The sequence below is a fragment of the Hippopotamus amphibius genome, chromosome 9, assembly GCF_030028045.1.
Source record: "Hippopotamus amphibius kiboko isolate mHipAmp2 chromosome 9, mHipAmp2.hap2, whole genome shotgun sequence".
Taxonomy (NCBI): Eukaryota; Metazoa; Chordata; class Mammalia; order Artiodactyla; family Hippopotamidae; genus Hippopotamus; species Hippopotamus amphibius.
Window position 1 is genome coordinate 92,210,170 of NC_080194.1, and position 20,880 is coordinate 92,231,049.

General features: G+C 47.5%; 1 protein-coding gene across 9 annotated transcripts in view; it reads right to left on the reverse strand.

Moving 5' to 3' along the window:
- CEP164 (centrosomal protein 164) overlaps positions 1-20,880 on the reverse strand; it is a 66,831-nt gene that overhangs the window by 43,563 nt on the left and 2,388 nt on the right. For 8 of the 9 annotated variants that reach the window (XM_057750703.1, XM_057750702.1, XM_057750699.1 and 5 more), the window contains exons 2-4: positions 16,091-16,193; positions 12,143-12,254; positions 5,232-5,436 (exon numbers count right to left, since the gene is read on the reverse strand). In XM_057750703.1, coding sequence (XP_057606686.1) covers positions 5,232-5,436; positions 12,143-12,254; positions 16,091-16,172 — 399 coding nt within the window. In that variant the 5' untranslated portion in view covers positions 16,173-16,193. Of the gene's footprint in view, positions 1-5,231; positions 5,437-12,142; positions 12,255-16,090; positions 16,194-20,880 lie in introns of those variants that run through there. The other variant, XM_057750704.1, reaches the window with a different exon arrangement.

Genomic DNA, 20,880 nt, shown 5'->3' on the forward strand with positions numbered 1-20,880 from the left:
TAACGTGCTGGGGGCCTGAGGGAGGGAGACGGGCCCGCTGAGGGCTTTGTTCTCCCAGGCCTTTACCAAATCAGTGGTTAGCAGGGAAATTATGCATGCCTGGCTCCTAGCTGATCAGCGGCTACGGATGGCCATTAACTCTGACGATGCGCTGTGTGTGGCGTTGTCCTTCAGAGCGGATCAACTTGCTGCCACTGGGCTAATTAAAACTTTCAGGATAATGTGCAGCTTATCTGATACTTATAGAGCTGCAGTGGTTATTAGAGCTAACGGAGAACCAGGGCGTGCCTACAATTAGGAACCGAGGTAAAGACTGGGTAAAGCCACAGCTGCACAACAGCAAAAGCACAGCCAGGGAAATGCAGGTCGACCCCCGTGGTCTGTGATCCAACTTGACTTCTGAATGAAGAAAGTGGTGACTCTTTAATGGGACAAGGGGTCTGAATGACAGGGCAAGCCCAACCCTTTGGGAGATCCCAGTAGGGGAGGGAGTGAAGGCCCAAACGTGGTCAGCACATGCCTAACACAGGTTATTCACATGGTTCTGGAAATCCTGAGAAGCAAGAAGCAGAAGCAGCTCGCTGAACGGTAGAGAGATGCTGGGCTTCAGCCTCTCATGACAGTATTAACTCTCTAGTTCTGTGTGATTCCGAGAAGGGACTAATTTCAGAGGCTGGGGGTAGGGTGTGGACTTGGGAGGACCTCTCTGTACTCAGCTGGTGGGGAAAGGTGATAGGAAAGGCTTCCCAAATCCTGGGACGGTACCGACATCCTGCATGAGTGCCAGGATCAGGGTCACCTTGCTCATCCCCAAAACTGATCATCTTCAGAGCATGTGAACCACCCATGAAGTACGGTTAGACCAAGGGACGGGAAGTCTAGATACCCTCAGCCCCTATCTTGCAGATGTTGGGGCAGAAGAACCAGGAAATGCATGTCATCCCACAAGATGGCCATCCTACGTGACTAAGGGATCGACAGTTACCAAGGGGGGACAGATAATAGGAAAGCAGACCTGATGGCTGCGTTAAGATGTCAGCTCAACCTGCTCCCTCCCTGCCAGGTTCACTGAGCCTGAAGGCCGTGCTAAGAAGCCTACCTGGTCAAGAAGCTGCATCTTGCCTGGCTCTGTAGCAAGCCCTCTGCCGGAACTCAGCTCTACCAGCCCCTGCCCGAGGGGGCTGCTGCTTGGCCGGAAACGAGCTTGCGGAGAGGCCTCCTGCCCAGCCAGGACACCGGCCACCTCCTGAGGACGCTCCCGCAGCTCTGGCCCCCAAGGCAGAAACCTGGAGTCCACAGCTCTGACGGCCTCGTGCTCGCCCTCACTAGACATCCTGGAAGACTCGGCTGCCAGGCAGCACACCACGCTGGCGAGGTCCTTGCATGGCATCTCCTGCGTGCTCTCGGGCAGCCCCAGGCCCTCCAGCCGCCTGGAGATCTTGACCATCTGCAGGATGTGCTGGTAGAACCTCTGGTCCTCAGAGTAGTCTTCGCTCTCTGACTGCTCCTCAGCGGAGCTCTGCACGTGGGACAACTGGGGCGCCAGGAAGGGGCTGGGGTGCTGCTCTCTGGGTCCGAGGCCTGACTGACCCACGCCCCGCTCAGATCCGCGTGAGCCCCGCAGCTCCCACGGGAAGTTGGTCACCTCCCCCAGGACCTCAGAGCCAAGGTGAGAGGTCAGGCTGCTGCTGCTGCCACTGCTCTCTAAGTCAGGCCCAAACCTGCTCGGCCTCCTGTCTTCTTCGGGGGGCTCCAGAGAGCCGGGGGGTGGTCTCTTCTCACTGGCAGGAGACCCCCGAGAGGCACTCCCTGCAGGGGCACCCTGAGCTGGTTCTGAGGCTGGGGTATCAGGGGGTATTAACAAGAGCCTTTGAGGTGGACCTTCAGCTGAGGCCCCTGGAGCCTCAGGGTCATCGGGCTCTGTTTTCTTGCCGCCCCCAGGAGCGTCCTTGCAGACAAGCTTGGAGACCTGTCCCATCCACAAACCCGGGGGCTCTCTCCTCCTCCTGCCCCTGCCCACGCTCCCCTCTTCCCCAGAAATGCCCTGCCAGCGCTGGTCTTTGGCTGGGATGCTGTCTAACAACAAGAGCTTGCTCTTGCTGGCAAGCAGCATGGAGTCAGAAGAACAAGGGGACAGGGAGGGGTCGTCCTCAAGGGATGGCGAGGGAGTGGGGCTCCTGCCCTTGTCCCCGCCGGGGCCAGCGGCACTCTGCTTGGCCACGTGATGGCTGTGCCGCTCCCCGTTCAGCTGCGGGCCCTTGAGGGTTTCCGAAAGCTTCACGTGGACAGAGGCCTGGCTCCTGCTCTCTAACGCATCCTGCCCGTTCTGGAAGCACCCAGTGTTGTCAGGGCCCAGAGCGCCAGGTTTCTGCTGTCTGGTCCTCATTTCCAGCTCTTCTATTTCAGGGTCTGAAAACCCCAGGCAGGGTTTCTCTGTCAGCTGCTGGGGTTTCTCCAGACCCTGCTGACTACCTAATTCTGTCCTGCAGTGGGCTGGGGCCCTGCCTAAGATTTTCTCCACATCGGCAAAGATCTGGTGGGTTCGGGAAGCTTGGCCCTTGGAGAGTGGCTGCAGCTTGCCGGGCAGGGAGCCTGTGAGAGGCCTAGGGGTGTCGGCCAGCATACATGGGCTCTTCCCTTTCTTAAAGGAGCCCTCACTTCTAGCCTGCATCTCTTGGTCTAGGTCCAGATCAGCCAGCACAGGTGCTGAGAGAGGGGACGGGCCACGGAGGAAGAAGGAAGAAGGCAGAAGTCCCTGCTCAGGCTGTGTTTCCTAGATGGGTATATAAACAGGCAGAGAAAACTAAGACAAAGAGCTTCTGATTTCTACTTGCTACCTTAGCCCTTGGCAAACCCTTAGCAGAAACCCACCCTCCATTTAAAGTAAAACACAAACAATGAGGGAAGAAGAGATAAAAACTCTCTTGGGCTTTGTTGTTTTCTGGGCCCTAGTTTCCATCAAAAAGAGGAGGCTGGACCAGATCAATGGCTTACAAACCTTGCTCCGTGGAACCCGTGTGTTAGTTCCGCCTGGTACCTTGGGGATCGCTATAGTGGGCATGTGATAGGCAATGGGCATCGCCAAGACCCACACCCCCAGGTTCAACCAGAGCAGCTCCACTTCTTCTTTATACACTGGCCCTCTGTGGAGGGACGGATGTGAAGACAGGGCTCCGCTACTATCAAAAGTCTAAAAATCAGCAACTAGATTATCCCAAAAGTACCATCAAGCTCTCAATTCTGTCACTGGTCAAGTTCATAAAATCCACCACCCTTATCAAGGACTAACAGAAAGTCTAAGAAGAGGGGAAACAGAAGCGGTGGGCTGAGCCTTGGAAACTTGGACGAGGTCTTCTACCAAAGGCACAGGCTGGCACTACTCAAGAGAGGTCCACACAGTCAGGGAATCTCGGGGTAGAAAAAACCCTAAAAAAATCAACCACATCCTGCCAACGTTCACACTAAATGCCACCCAGCTCTCCTCCAGAGCCCAAGCCACCTGAGCCCAGGTTGCTCACCTGGTCAGGCCTGCCCCGGGTGGCAAACTCAGGTGTGAGGCGCCTGTCCTGAGCCCTAAGATCCTGCCTGGAAGCCCAGGGCAGTCCCCTTGCCCTCAGCTCCTGAAACCACAGCAGGGGCTTTCTAAGAGGGAGCTCCAGGTCGCACACCCAGAACTTGGTCTGTTATGCAACCCTCCACCCCAGAACCCTCACTGCATTCCCTCTCTCACCTGCAGTCACACCAGAGCCTGCCTGGATGCTGATCATCACCTAAAACTGTCCAGGGTTAGGGACTTCCTGGTGGCACAGTGGATAGGAATCCGCCTGCCAATGCAGTGGTCCAGGAGGATCCCACATGCCCCTGCACTACAACTACTGAGCCTGCGCTCTAGAGCCCTCGAGCCACAACTACTGAGCCCGTGTGCCACAACTACTGAAGCCCACGCACCTAGAGCCCATGCTCCTCAACAAGAGAAGCCACCGCGACAAGAAGCCCGCACACTGCAACAAAGAGCAGGCACCGCTCACCACAGCTAGAGAAAGCCTGCGCACAACAATAAAGACCCAAAGCAGCCAAAAATAAAAAAAATAAAAATAAATTTATTAAAAATAAATTAATTAATTAAATAGTCCAGGGTTAGTGAAAAGCCCTTATCCACCTTTTACCTTTCAAACACATGCCATTAGAAAATTCAACCTCTGGAAATTACCTGTCCTCTTTTCTCCACCTGGAGGAATGGACTTGCTATCTTATTTCTCAGAACCATGATTAGTAATGGAGGCGGGGGGTGGGGGGGGCAGGCGAGGAGTATCTGTAGAGCTTGGAAATGATAAAAAGGATAAATTCATCAGCAACCATCCAATGTCAGAACTAACACCTTGGGAAGGAAGGAAGATGGAGGAAATCTTCACTGAGAAGCAAGCACCAGGCACCGGTGGGAAACAGACTATAAATAAGAGAGCAAATCAACTCGGCCATTAAGAGAGTTGAAAAGGTATTTCCAGTGCTCCCACCTGGCTGAACTGGGTTCCCAAGTCCCTCCCTCTCTTCAGCATGGCCCACCTGCCTCACACCTGGAGGGACAAACAGAACGATAATGGGAAAGATAACTTTCAACTCTGAGTAGAAAAGCTACTTGGGAAGAAGGTGATGGCATTGCAGTCAAGTCTCAGTTATCCACCATGAACCCAGGACACTGGCCGCACAGACCACCCACGGGGCAGATAAAGCCGCAAGCTTTTCTTTTTGGATCGTGAAGGCACGGGTGTCCTGACAACTGAATTACAGGACTCATCGAACATCTAGGAATTTGCACCACTGAGACACACTATGAAGCCACATGAGGAAGGCCTGGCTCGGAACGGAGAGGAGAGGCACTCGCTCCTCTAGGCTCTCTGGCCTCCGCCAACTGCTCCCTGTGCCCCGACTCTCCAGAGGGGCAGATGGCATCACTGTAAAACCCCATCCTCAGCAGGGCACTTGCTCACTAATCCTATTATGTCATATGTGCCTCCCAAGGGGGAAAAAGAAATTGCTTAGAGATACAACCGCTTCTAGCAGCTGCAAGGAAAATCTGCCAGTAGACAGGCACAATTCAGATGATGCACTACCAAAAACTTGCTATATTACTGTTGTTGTTCTTAACCTTACAGCTGTAAACAGCTAGAGGTTCCCCATATCCCTCAGGTTTCAGGCCTGGCCCCTTTGAGAGCTGGCATCCGCTGACTCACCAGGGGACTTCTGGAGGTCTCTTTGTCCTTCTTGTCTTTTTTTTCCTTCTTCTTTTTCTTTTCTTTCTTCTTAATGGCCCCAGGAGCCGACAGCTTCCCCCGCTCCTGGATCACCAGGTTCCGATAGTGCTCATCGCAGGGATGGTCCCACGTGGACTGCCCGTTGGCGAAGTTGAAATAGTAAATATCACCTGTGATGTCCTGGCTGGGGATGAGCAGAGGTCACAAGTTAGGCCATGCTCAGGTCCAAAGCGACACAGGGAAAAAAAAAGAAGAAGAATGGCAAGGAGGCAGAGAAGAAAGAACTGCGAGGAGAAAGGGAGAGAGACAGAGAAGGGAGAAGACAGGAAAGAGTTAACAAAAAATTCAAGGGTAGCATTTGGCTAAGAATAAGGAGTTTCCTTAGACAGAAACAAACGATTGGGATACCTAAGAACTTCTCTAGATGGAGATGTTTAATCATTAAGGCTCCTGAGAATCATGCTAGACTAGAGTAGGAACAGACTTGGTTTTAGATGGATAAATACAAACGCTATGGTATCCTGGAGATAAATTCTGGGACAGAACTTGCTTAATATTTTCATGAATGATCTGAAGAAAAAAGATGCATTGTGGAAGCTCTCATTTTTTGCAAAACACTCTAAACTCATAAGAGGTGACAACCCAAGCTAGTGTGGTCAATCAACAATAAAAGAAAATAATGTAGAAGGTGGGTCTCAAAAATCTGTGTTTTGGGACTTCCCTGGTGGTCCAGTGGTAGAGAATCCGCCTTGCAATGCAGGGGATGCGGGTTCGATCCCTGGTCAGGGAACTAAGATCCCACATGCCACGGGGCAACTAAGCCTGCGAGCCACAGCTACTGAGCTCGCACACTTCAAAAGAGAGAGCCTGCATGCCGCAAACTACAGAGTCCATGCACCCTGGAGCCTGCGCACCTACAATTAGAGAGAGAAAACCTGCACACCACAACTAGAGAGAAGCCTGTATGCCTCAACAAAGAGCCCACACACCACAAGGGAAGATCCCACATGCCGCAACTAAGACCCAATGCACCCCCAAAAAATAAAAAGAAAATAAACTACATAAAAATAAACATTAAAAAAAAATCTGTTTCAACATGGACAAGCCTAAAATAAGCCATTCATCCCATCCACCATTATCAGTAATCCATTAGGACGGATAATAGGAAAAAACCCATTCACAATAGTAATATAAAAGATACAGTACCCAGGAATAAATCCAAAGCGTGCAAAATCTTCATAAAGCTTTACTGAAAATTCAGGGAAAGAAAAAAGAAAAAAACAATTGCAGAGTCACCCTGTGTTCCTGAATAGAGAGGTTCAAGTCTGTAAACATGCCAATAATCCTCACATTAATGTATAAATTCAATACAATCCCACTGAGGCTCCTTATGAAACCTGACAAGCTCAATCTCAAATAAAAGAGAAAACACAAAGCCAAACGGGAAAAATATCAGGGGTAAAAGATAAAAAGACATACAAATGGCCAAGAAGCACATGAGAAGATGCTCAATATCACTAAACATTAGGGAAATGAAAATTAAAACCACAATGAAATATCACTTCACACCCATTAGCATGGCTATTATCAAAAAAGCAGAAAATGTGGGAATTCCCTGGTAGTCCAGTGGTTAGGACTCTGTGCTCTCACTGCTGAGGGCCCGGGTTCTATCCTTGGTTGGGGAACTAAAATGCTACAAGCAGCATGGTGCAGCAAAAAAAAAAAATAATAATAAGCAGAAAAATAACAAGTGCTGGCAAGGATATAAAGAAACTGGAACCCTTGTGCACTGATGGGTGGGAATGTAAAATGGTGTAGCCACAGTGAACACTACGACTGTTCCTCAAAAAATTAAAAACAGAATTAGCATATGAATCAGAAATTCCACCTCTGGGTACACACCCAAAAGAATTGAAAGCCAGGATTTGAAGAAACATTTGTACATGAATGGTCACAGCAGCAATATTCACATAGCAAAGAGAAAGAGAAATTCTCACATGCCAGAAATGGAAAGAAAACGAAACCTGAGTAATAAGTGCATGAACCCACAGGTCAAGACCGGTATCTGACCTGAACATAGGCCCGTGGAACTTGGGTTTTAATGCCAATTTAGAACAAAATGTGGCCTTAGGCCTTCATGAATTTAGAAACTGGAAATGAGACCCTAGATGTATCTGGAGCCCTTCAGGCTGCTCCCTCCATGAATAAAAGGACCTAGGCCATGGGAGCAGCAAGGAAGCATGGTCACCCATTCCAGGTTCTATATGTAGTCCAAAGTGTGGTAAGGAAATCCCAAATCAGGAAATTATTGTAAAAATTTAGTCCTAAACCACTGAAAAACCCTTGGCAGAAACCACTGTAAAGCCATTCAACAACCTAAGAATGAGACACTCACAGAAAATAGAGGATAAATTCACAAAATGCACAATAAACAATTACAAACCATGAGAGGAAACATTTCACCATGAGTAAAAATCAGTAACGAAATGAAAAGAAGAACTGAGAGAGTAGAACAATCAAAAGAAGACTGAAGATAACAATATTTAAAATCATCGCAGGGATAAAAGAGTAGAAGCCATGATGAAAGAACAGAACTCTAAGAAAACCTACACATACTGAAAAGAACATATGAAAACTTGAAGGGATTGGTAGTCATTAAATTCAAAACAAAAAAAAAAATCAGACTGATTACACAGCAGATTTGACACAGAAGAAACAAACAGTGAATTGGGAAATACATATGCTAAAGGAAATTATAAAGTGATTTTTAAAATATGAAACAGAAGTTAAGAGACATGGAGGACAAAATAATGAGATCCAACATATTTCTTGTAAGAGTTCTAGAAAAGAAAGTGATAATGTTGAGAACCTTCCAAAACTGAAGAGACACACAAATCCTCAGAGTAAGAAAGCAATCCAATTTCTGTACATGGTAAATAAAAATGAATCCACACCTAGATACACTGTAGTGAAATTGTAGAACACCAAAGATTAAAAACAAAATGATAAAAACAACCAGAGGGGGGAGAAACTGATTACCTACAAAGCAACACCTAATGAAATCAGAAAACATGTCTTATTAGCAAAACCAGCAGCCAGAAGATAATGATATATAATATTGTCTGACAAATCTGTACTCAACTAAACCATTACTGAAGAGTGAGACCAGGAAATTCCCTGGCGGTCCAGAGGTTAGGACTCAGCACTTTCAAGGCCAGGGCCCGGGTCTGATCCCTGGTTGGGAAACTAAGATCCCACAAGCTGTAGGGCGTAGCCAAAAAAAAAAAGAATACCAAAAAAAAAAATGAGACCAGAAAAGAATTACTCAGGATACAAGATGATAAACACATTTAATGTGCTTGATATAAAGGACATTGAAGAATCCTGTATCCAAAAACAGAAACAGACTCACAGGGACTTCCCTGATGGCACAGAATCTGCGCCACTACTGAGCCCACGCACCACAACAACTGAAGCCCACGCACCTAGAGCCCATGCTCCGCAACAAGAGAAGCCACTGCAATGAGGAGCCCGCACACCACAACGAAGAGTAGCCCCCGCTCACTGCAACTAGAGAAAGTCCGTGTGCAGCAACGAAGACCCAATGCAGCCATTAATTAATTAAAATACATTTTTTTAAAGTTTAAAAAATAAAAATAAAAAACACACAGGCTTCAATAGTTGCAGCACACAGGCTCAATAGTTGTGACTTGTGGGCTCTAGAGCACAGGCTCAGTAGTTGTGGCACACAGGCTTAATTACTCTGCAACATGTGGGATCTTCCTGGACCAGGGATTGAACCTGTGTCCCCTGCACTGGCAGGAGGATTCTTAACTACTGCGCCACTAGCAAAATCCTTGGAGCAAAGGTGCTTAACAAAATTTTAAAAAATCAAATCCAATAACATATAATCATTAACATGCAGAGTTTACCCCCAGGAACGTAAGGTCGGTCTAACATTTGAAAACTAATCAATATAATTGACCACATTAACAGATCAACACAGAAAAACCATATGATTCTATTAATAGACAGAAAAAAATTTTGATAAAATCCAATATCCATTTCGGATTGAAATTCTCAGCAAGCTAGGAATACACGGGAACTTCCTCACCCTGACAAAGGGCATTTAGAAAACCCTGCAGCTAACATAGCTAACACCACACTTAATGGTAAAAGAACAAGGTCACAATGTCCACTGTCACTTCAATTATAGTGGAACTTCCAGTCAGTGTAGTAAGGCAAGAAGTAAAAACATAAGGTACCCAGGTTAGAAGGGAAGATGAAAAAAATGTCTTTATTCCCAGAAGACATACCATCTATATAGAAAATCATATAGAATCCACAAAAAAGCTACTAGAACTGACATAAGTAAGTTCAGCAAGGTTGCAGGCTACAAGGTCAGTATACAAAATCCGATTTGGTTTTTATATGAATGCAACCAACAACTGGAAATTGGCATTTTAAAAGATACCATTTAAAACCATAATGGAAAAGAATATGAAAAAGAATGTGGGTATATATATATATTTATAACTGAATCACTTTGTTGTAATAGCAGAAATTAACACAATATTGTAAATCAACTATACTTCAATAACATAAAAATAAATAAAAATAAAAGATACCATTTACAGAAGCATCAAAAAAGAGATCAAAGTGACAAAATATGGGCAAGACACGTGCACTAATAACTATAAAAGATTTCTTAGCAATATTAAAGAAAACCTAAATATTGAATAAATGGAGACAGACTGTGTTCACGGGTTGGAAGACTCAATATTGCTTAAGATGTCAGTTCTCCCTAATTGATTTATAGACTCAATGCAATCCCAACCAAAATCCTAAGAGGATTCTTTTTTTGTAGAAATTGACAAGCTGATTCTAAAATTGATATCGAAATGCAAGGGATCTAGAATACAACTTTGAAAATGGAGAACATTTTGCAGGACTTACCCTAAATGATTTTAGTATTCATAATAAAGCTACAGTAATTAAGACAGTATGGTACTGGCATAAAGGTAGAGATAAACATATTAACAGAAGAGAACAGAGAATCCAGACCTGGAAGGAATTCCCCAACTCACAGCAATTACTCATGAGATTGGGAGTAAGGATGAAAGATGACTCACATACATAAGTTTCAATGACTTACTTTAAAAAGTGAGAAATAGTTCACGCTCACCTTACGGGATGCGGGAGTGTTCACTACCACCAGCAGGTACCTGAGGGCCGCTGGCATGACCCCAGCACACAGCTAGGCCACAGCCAATGACAGGTCCTTCCTTCCAGCACCCTTTTTCCTTTTTACATCACTGCAGCCATGTATTTATTGAGTATGTGGACATTAAGGTATTATTCTACTGATTACATTTCTCATGTGGTTTTTAACTAGAAAATGTATCCAGGGTTTTCCCTGGTGGCACAGTGGTTAAAAATCCACCTGCCAATGTAGGGGATATGGGTTCGATCTCTAGTCCGGGAAGATCCCACATGCCAAGGACCAGCTAAGCCCATTTGCCACAACTACTGAAGCCCACACACCTAGAGCCTGTGCTCTGCAACAAGACAAGCCACAGCACTGAGAAGCCCGTGCACCGCAGTGAACAGTAACCCCCCTTGGTGCAACTTGGGAAAGCTTAAGTACAGTAACAAAGACACGACACAGCAAAAAAAAAAAAAAAAAAAAAAAAAAAAGATCCAAAAGCAGAACAGCACAGATATATATAAATTTAAAAACATAAAGAAAAAAGAATAAAGAGATTAATGATAAGGCAAATGTGGCCATCAGGGTGGATACTGGAAGCCAAGCAGAAACCACTATCCTACAAATTTTTCCTACAAACACAACTGTGAGTCCTCAGCACCTGGAATACTGTGTGCAGTGCTTTACTACAAGAAAGATGTCATGAACTGGAGAAGGTCCAAGGAAAGGTGGCTAAAAAGATCCAGAGAACAGGGAGCCCGCCATGCAAGGAGAAGCTGGAGGGATTAGGACTCTGCGGCAGGGATGAGTAAGGCGACGACTGCAGTCGTTTTGAGGTACGGCCAACGCATTAAGTGGTTCAGGGAAGAACAGGATAATTACACAAAATTGCACAATCCCAGCAGAAGAGACAACCCCCACCCAAGACATCTAGGGGCTAGTTTGGGACAAACAGGAAATCCCATGGTACAGTAGGAGGTAAACTCGGGGCACTGACTGTAGGGAGGCAACGTGGAGAGAGCTCTGTGCATGTGATGAGGACAGAGCAGCATCCCCAGGAATGAGAGTCCTGGGTGGGGTGGGGGGTGGGCAGGCGGCAGCGGCTGCCCCACCTCGGCCTGTCTGCTTCCTCACCGTTAACCTCTGTTCCCCTGAGATACCCTGAGCGAGTGCCTGCTCCTCACAATTCAAAGGGCACACACTGAACCTGGAAACACGAGCCCCTTCATGAACAGGTCACACAGATTCCACGTGGGGCCGTCAAGGGAGACAGAAACTGCTGCCAGTCTGCGCAGCCTCGTCACAAACCTCTCCGGCACCAACACCCACTTTGGACACACTGAGGATGTCCCAGTATTGTCACTCTCCATCTCAGTCTGCAAAGAATAACAATGACACCTCCGCGGTGTGTCCAAAACGGATCCTGGTGCTAGAAGGCCTGATGCAGGGCAGCAGCTTAGATCCCAGGACCCCGGTTACCTGTGCTGAACCCTCCAGGGACCGTCAAGGCGGCCCGGGCTCAGGCCCAAAGCACCAGGAGGCCCAGCAGAGGGATGGCCCACTGCTGTCCCCAACTCTACGCAAGACAGGCTACGAAAGGTGGCCGGTTAGAGCTGATCTCCAGCGTCAGGCGCACCCCCCAGCCCCCCAACCCCCCCAGAGGCCCGCGCCCGTGCTGCCTCACCATGGTTTCCACTCCACAGGCAGTGGGGCCACGATGCCCTCCCGCGCCAGCCACATCAGCTCTGGTTCCTTTATGGGATCAATCCCAATCTCTCTGGCAAACTCAAGGATTTCTGCAAGGAGGGGCAGGAGGGCGGGAAGGTAAGAGGGGTGGGGGTGGGGGAGGGGGGATACAAAGCAGGAAAAATCACAGTCAGTCTTGCGAGGGAATAAGAGACACATATATTGGTCTCTGCCGCCCGTTCCTGTTAACATTTCGTTTTTGGCCCCAGTTCCTCTCACAGGGCTCCTACATCCCTTGGCATTTCCTGAGTGATAGGAGAGTCTTTTGTTCCAATGAGGCGACTCTGGGTGGGCTCCTGGATGGGGCCTGATCACCAGAAGGACCAAGCCGTGATTAGAAGCTTGGAACTTTCCGTCTCAGCCCTCATTCTCTGGAGAGGGGCTGGGAAAGGAGTTAATAAGCGATCACACTTACATGACGAAGCCTCCACAGAAAATCTCTCAACTCCGGGGCTCAGAGAGCTTCCGGCACCTCCACGTGCCTGGAGGGGGGCACCCCCCAGCTCCACCGGGACAGAAGCTCCTGCACTTGGGACCCTCTCAGACCTCGCCCTATGTATCTCTTCATCTGCCTGTTCATCCCTACCCTTATCAGATCTTGTATGGGTGCTCTCAGTGGAGGACTTTGGAAGGTGACATGCCTGGGGACTAGGAAAGGCAAAAAGGGCCAGCTGAAACGTGGCTCGCCAAGGACGAATGTGTTCATTGATTTCACAGATATTTTTTGAGTGCCTCCTGTGTGCCAGTCACCATGTGCCATGACTAAGAGAGAAATGCCCTCTGTCCTTACGGAGCTTACATGCTGGTAGAAGAAGCAGCCAGTAACAACATCAACAGATAAATACACAAGGAATTAAGGCTTCTGTTTAAGATTTTTTTTTGATGTGACCATTTTTAAACTCTTTATTGAAAGAGTTTAAAATTCTTTATACTGTTTCTGTTTTATATTTTGATTTTTTGGCTACGAGGCATGTGGGATCTTAGCTCCCTGACCAGGAACTGAACCTGTACCCCCTTCATTGGAAGGCAAAGTCTTAACCACTGCACTGCCAGGGAAGTCCCAAAATTAAGTCTTCATGTTTTTTTTTTTTTTTTTTATTGGCTGCGTTGGGTCTTCGTTGCTGCACACGGGCTTTCTCTAGTTGCTGTGAGAAGGGGCTACTCTTCATTGTGGTGTGCCGTCTCCTCATTGTAGTGGCTTCTCTTGTTGTGGAACACGGGCTCTAGGCACGTGGGCTTCAATAGTTGCAGCCATGGGCTCAGTAGTTGTGGCTCACGGGCTCTAGAGTACAGGCTCAATAGCTGTGGCACACGGGCTTAGTTGCTCCGTGGCATGTGGAATCTTCCCAGGGCAGGGCTCGAACCCATGACCCCTGCATTGGCAGGCAGATTCTTTACCACTGCGCCACCAGGGAAGTCCCAAATTAAGTCTTCTGATAAATGTAATGAGGGAAATACGTGAGGTATGAGACAGAGTTTGTCAAGGTGGAGGGGCACTCCTCTAGAAAGGGTGGTCAGAAACCTCTCAGAATGGGACACTTACCTAAATCCTGTAGGAAGCAAAGGAACCAACCATGCAGAGCACTGGGGAAGAGTACTCAGGCAGAGAGCAGGTGCAGAGGGCCTGTGATATGTAGCAGTCTGGCCTGTCCGGGGACTATGAGAAAGGCCACGTGACAAGCAGGGGGCACCAGGTGAGACTGGCCAGGTGACAGGGCCGGTCACGCAGAGCCCTGCACATCCCACTAAGGGCGCTGTGCTGAGCATAATGGAAGATTATACAGAAGATTATGAAAAGCAGAGCCCTGATACGATCTGTTTTACACTCTAAGATCACTCTGATGCTAAGGGCAGTGCAGACTGGAGAAGCGCAGGAGTAGAAGCAGAGGCTGACATGGAGAAGAGAAAATGCGGGCTCAAGCTTAGAACATCTACACCTGACTGAGCAGAAGAGAGTTTTTTATAAATATCCTTAGAAAAAGACTCCGTTTGTAACAGCAAACCAAAAAGGATAAAATATGTAAGAAATAAACTGAGCAAGAAATGTGCAAAACCAAAATGAAGAAAACTTTAAGTCACTTTGAAGAACACAAAAAAGACACAAATGGAAAGGAACAGATGTTCTTTGATAGGAACCTCCAGGTTGACCTGGATGCATCACTCAACTGCCTAGAGGTGTCACTCCTCCCCAGGCTCATTCACAAATTTAACACACTTTCCTCTAAAATACCAACAGTTCCCCGACACTCAGCCCTTCCCAGAAATAGACAGGGTGATTCTAAAGTTCACAGTGAGATAAAGCAGACAAGATAAGCAAGAAAACTTTAAAAAAAGAGGAGGAATGAGGGCACTTCAGCTTTACTAGATACCAGAATTTATTACTGAGCCTCAGTAATTAAGAGTATGGTTCTGGTGTATGAATAGACAGACCCACGGAACAGAAGAGAATGTAGACCCCAGTACACACAGGTGGCACTCAACCAGTGGGTGAAAGATGAGCTATTCCATGAACAGTGTGGGGACAAACCTGAGGAAAGCATAAGAGCAGGGAGGCTTTTCTAACTATCAGGCCATATGAGAACAGACTGATAAATTTAATACAAAGATTAAAAATTTCTACGTGGTAAACAAACAAAAATCCTATGCTATAATAAATCCTATCCTACCCTAATGTGGGATGCACGGACTCCTACAGGTGCAGGAGTTCTTCCCCAAGACTGGCTCGCAAGCCATCAGAACTATAAGCAAAATTTGTGCGTCCAGATCCACAACTCATGAGAAATTCCAAGAAATCTTCACCCCAGCCCAACCCCCAAAATAGCACAGAGCTTCAAAGTGTAGGCCCTGGAGCTAGAATACCTGGGTGTGGATTCTAGCTGCCCCGATTAGTAAACTGTGTGACTACAGGGAAGTCACTTAACCTTTCTGTGCCTTGGTTTCCTCACCTGTAAAATGGGGATAATAATACCTAACTCACGGAGTTGCTGTGAGGGTTGAAAAGGAAATACATGTAAAGTTCTTAGCAGAGAGACTGGCACATAGGAACATTAAATAAATTTAGTTATTATTGTTATTACTAATGCTATGATTGTCGTTAAAACACACACACACACAGCTTTAGTTTGTTCTTAAGAAACTGCATTTCCCCTGGCCTCAGGGCATACTGTATTTCGTGATATCCCCTATTATATTTTCATTTATCATTAATCATTGATCTAACTCAAGGTCACCAAACTTTTTCTGTAAAGGGCCAGACAGTAAATATTTTGAGGCCTAGTGGATCATATGGTCTCTGTCACAAGTACTCAATACTGACCTTGTAGCACGCAAGCAGCCATAAACAATATATAAACAAATAAGCATGGCTGTTTTCTAATAAAACTTTATTTACAGAAGCAAGCAACAGGCCTGGTTAGGCCGTGGGCTATGGTTTGTCAACCCCTGATCTAATCCAAATACACTGAGCAGCCCTGTGCATGTTCCGTACTTGTCATTAGAAGAACAAAAATAAATCAGAAATAAATGCCCTCAAAGAACAACTACAGGGACTTCCCAGGTGGCTCAGCGGTTAAGAATCCGCCTGCCAATGCAGGGGACATGGGTTCAATCCCTGGTCCGGGAAGACCCCACATGCCTCAGAGCAGCTAAGCCCATGCCCACAACTACTAAGCCCGTGTGCCGCAACTACTGAAGCCTGCACACCTAGAGTCTCTGCTCTGCAACAAGAGAAGCCACCGCAATGAGGAGCCTGTGCACTGCAAGGAACAGCAGCCCCCACTCACTGCAACTAGAGAAAGCCCACACGTATGAAGACCCAACGCAGCCATAAATAAATAATTTATTAAAAAAAAAAAAAGAACAATTACAATATACCCAGGCCTCTTACCTTGCTCACTGGGGATGTAGGTTTCATCATAATCTTCCTCCAGAACCAGCTGGTCTCCTATGCGGATGGGTCTTCCCGCCATGACTGGTCTGGGCTCGAACGCCTAGACCCCAGAGAAACCCCACCCAAAGAGAAAATCAGTGCCCCACCTTAGGAGGGGAAAAGTTGGAGCTGGGTCATGGAGCACCTGGGCCAGACCAGCCCCTGCAGGCCAGCTGAGCCAGGGAGAGTGGAGGGTGGGGCCGACGGCTCAGAACTCAGGCCTCATAGGTTCTGCACCCGGGAAAGTTCCCTGAGACACACGTCCCCCCAGAGTCTTGCTGAAGACTCTGTGGAGCACAAAAGATCTAGAAACCCACCTCTCTCAAAGGTTTGACTTCATACACTCCCCCCTATAAACTGGAGTAAGAACTAACAGTCCAAGGCCCCTGCTAGAAAACCCTAGTGAGACACCAAAATAACTAGTAGCACACACACTCCCATATACCAACCTATCCCAGTGTGGTCACATTGTCCCAATACGTAGCCCTATTTGCATGTCCCTATTTACATTCCACAATGCCCTCAGGGAGCTTACAGTCTAGTGGAGGTAGCATACACAGCTTCAACAGTAGTAGAAGGCAGAAGGGAAAAAACACATCCTGCTCTGGGAGTGCTGAGAGAGAAGTAAATAACATACTCCCACTGCGGGCATGAAGGAAGGCTTTGTCAACGAGCTGGGTACCGAAAGGCTGTCAAGAGTTCTGACAGTAGAGAGAGGAATCCCAGGCAGAGGGAACAGCATGTCAGGCGAGATGTTCTGGGAAGCCGATGCCAGTGTGCACGGTAGGGGCTGGGATGAAAGCCAGGCCCGGGTCTGGTCACGGAGTACCTGGGGGATAATGCTGAAGGGCCTTGACCCTGCCCTGTAGCAGAGGGCAGCCACTACGGGCTTTGGTGGAAGAAAGTGACACAGAGTGGCCTTTTTGTTGGATGAGATCTTTGGCAGGAGTGGCCTGGCCAGATTGGAGAAATGAGAGACTGGCGTCAGGAAAACCACCGAGGAGGCTGAGGTCCCAGGGAAAGATGAGGGCTTAAACTAGGGCAGAGGCAGTGAGACTGGAGAAGAAGGGACAGAAACAAGGGATGCTGTGATGTTAGGTTTAATAGGATCAGGATGGGGGGGTGGGGAGAGAGAAAGGAGTCCAACCTAAATCCAAGGTTCCTGGCTCCAAGGACGGGGCCGGTGCCACATTCTTCAGCTGACAAGCTGGTGCGGTTCTAGAATTGCTCCTCCTTTTGCATCCCTACTCCTGCAACGACCTCAGGACCCCAGGTCACAACACCTCTCCCCTACAGCAGCTCTCACGCTGAAGCCGATGACGCAGGGACAAGTCACCCTGTAAAGTGGCTGCCACGGACAGCCCTTCGGAATGCCTCCCTAACCGAGGCGGTGTCGGCCACACCGGTGTGACCAAAGGGAGCCTGGAGGAGCAGATCCTGAGCTCTCCTGTTAGCCACAGCCACCTCTTCAGACACTGTCACTGTTCCACTTGGGGCAGCGAGCATGACAGCCCTCACAGCAGGGGAAGTGAGCAGAAACACCGCGCCATCGGGGCCTCTCTGCAGTCCAGTGGTTAAGACTCTGCACGTCCAATGCAGGGGGCGCAGGCTTGATCCCTGGTTGGGGAACTAAGATCCCACATGCCTTGCGGTAAGGCCAAAAAAAACAAACAAACAACTCACCATCAAAAAGAAGATCGGGACTCAGCCTGTAATCATCGCTCAGAAAACTGGTGACTCTGAATCTGTTCTAAGATCCCTGGAGAGGGGCCCCTGATAAACCCAAAGGACCTCTGAAGGACCATTCCCGTGGCCCTCTCTGCACCTTGACAGCTGAGAGATGGACAAGGGAGGTGTCTTGCCTTAGGACTCACAAAGATGGTTCCCTTTGTCAGTCACTGGACCCAAAGGAACCAGGCTCTGCCCCCTCGCATCCCCACCAGGACACTTCTAAGCAGCAACTTCATGCCTCAGGAAGAAAGGCTAAAGGAAGAAGCATTCTTCCCTCCAGTACTTAAGCCCAAGTGGGGATCTTTTCCCTCCTCTAAGAACCCATAACACCTGCGGGTGTAATGCTTAAGCCTCCACACGCACAGTCAGAGAAGAGTAGGGCCCGACATGGAAAAAGGCAGAGCACAAAAGCACCAAGAACCAGGGCAGTAGATGTGGCCCACGGCCTGAAGGTTTAAGGAGCCCTCGGAATCTTTAATCGTCTGAGTTAGGGGAGAGAGAGAAAGAAAAAGGGAAAGGATCTCTGGGGAGGTAGGAATCACAGTGGCCTGAACATCAGGCTGTACATTATTCAACAGGCAGTGATCTACTTAAGGCATTGTACCAACTATCTCAGAGAATTCGAGAAGTTCTACATTTGAGAAATGTTACCTATCCCTAGACATATCCCATCTCCAGAAAGCAGGGGGCTGGTAAAATCTCTGTCCTTATGGCAAAATGCCTAATTAGCTATTTACATAACCGTCTACGTTTAACTATTTAAAGGTCAGGAAGAATGTGGAAAATCTAAATTCTTGGATCACTCAAATGTCAAACAAATCTTCTGCCAGAAAAAAATTAAAATATGGGTGGGCTATAGTCTACCTTCTTCCCTTGCCTTGCTTGGTGTCAGGAAAGATGTAGGCAGGGACAGGGCCAAAAAGGCAGCAACTACAGGAATAAGGAAGGTGGTGGAAAAGAAACCATATTTGTTCAATGGCTACAAGAGGTCATTTACTCATTCGAGAAGTATTTATTTATTGCTGGTCACTAGAGACGCAACACTGATTAAAAACAGATTCAGCTGCTACTCCCCTTTTTCAAGCTAGTCCACAGAGGGCGAGAAATGAATCAGACAGTCACAGATATGTGTGTAATTTTAAACGAGGTACAAGCTCTGAAAGAAATGAGCCTGATTTAAATGAAGCCTGTGCTGAGAAGTGAAGGATAAGTAGGTATTCTCCAGACAAAGAGAGGAGGAAAAGATGTTCTAACAGAAGCAGCAGCACGTGCAAAGGCCCTTCAACAAGACAAAACACTAAGCAAGAAGAAGCAAAGTCGGAGATGATTCTGGACAGGTGGGTGGAAGCCAGGCCATGCCGAGAACTTGGCCTTTATAATAAGACAGCTGGAGGTCAGGAAAGGGTATTTCCAGATACACATTTTGAAAAGATTATTCAGGCAGCTGCTGGAAATACAGACGGGAATGGAGGCCAGATTGGAAGGAAGAAAACCAGAGCGGCTGCAGAGAGATTAGGTAGGAAACCACAAGCCAGTCTAGATGAGAGGTGACGATAACCTGGGCAAGCGAGGGTAAGATGAGACGTCTAAGAAAGCAACCCTGAGATCAGCCTCGGCAAATACACGGCACATGTCCTAACATTTCCCTCCAAGCCTGAGACCGTGAGGGACATCACTGTCAATCCTGGCACAAGGCACAATCTAGACACAGCTTCAGAACCATCCACATTGTACTCCATGTACACATGCAGCACAGATCAGATGAAACCTGATGAGATGTGCTTGCCACCAGGCCTGACACTCACTGTGAGCCATAAAGTCATGGGGGAGGGTCACCCAACTGTCCTCATCCATCTCCAGCCAATCCCAGAATCTAGCAAAAAAGGAACGGCTCATACCCCTCCTCCAGGAAGCCCTCCCTGGCTAACCTCAGCCTCTCCTGTCAACTTATAACTACCTCAGCACAAAGGACACAGTTTTCCTTTGTTCACAGGCATATTTTTCTCGACATTACATTTTTTATGGGAATGTGTTCCACCTCTCCTGTTAAACCACAGACTTCTGAGGGCCATGCCTCCACCTCCTTCTGCATTTTCCAACCAAGCCTAAAATAAGCTATGTAAACGTAGGAGCTTGGTCACTGCTCTAAACCTCTAACATACAACCAAAGAATCTCAAGAGCCAAAAAAAGCTCATAAGATCTCTGGTCTAACTGCCTTTCCATTGCCAAAATCTTCCTCTCTGCGCTTTAAGTGCCAGACAGCGTAATGGTTGAAGTATCACTTTGGGGGCCAGAAACACCTGAATTAAATCCCATCTCCCTCATTTACCAGCTGTACGACCTTAGGCAAGATACTTCACCTAAGTCGCAATAACCTCGTGGGCACAATTCAAACCATCAAGATGATCTACATCAAAAGGTCGTTTGAAGATGAAATGAGATACTGATATACATTTGTAAAGTGCTTAGCACAGTCCCTGGTACACACAACACGTTAAACAAATTTAGCAGTAGTACTGATGTTACTGCCAATTCCAGAGTTAGATCATTCTTAACTATGAAAAAGTCTTTCTCATATTAAGCCAAAAATCTGATTCTAAGAAACTTCCTTCCATTTGTCCTGTTCTACTCTCTGGACCCACGAAGAGCACCCAAGGCACCTCTACTCCAGCTCCCTTCCCTTCAACACATGTCATCGGTTCCCAGTCTCCCGACATCATGGTTACCTTCCCATGAATGTGGTCTAATTTGACAGACACAGCCAAAGAGTTCTGCACACCTGCCTTACTCACAGAGCACACACACATATATGCAGACTTAGGGTTCCGTGCATAGTTATTTCTTCCACCCTGCTTCAACAATTATCAAGAAAGTTCATCACCAGAAAAGATGTACTGGAGAAGGCACTGAGGAGAACATGGAAGACAGAGTTGATTATGCAGTGGTAATGAGCACAGGTTCAGGAACATTCTTGGCTTTGAATCCCAGCTCTGCCACTTATCAGCTGGGCAAGTTG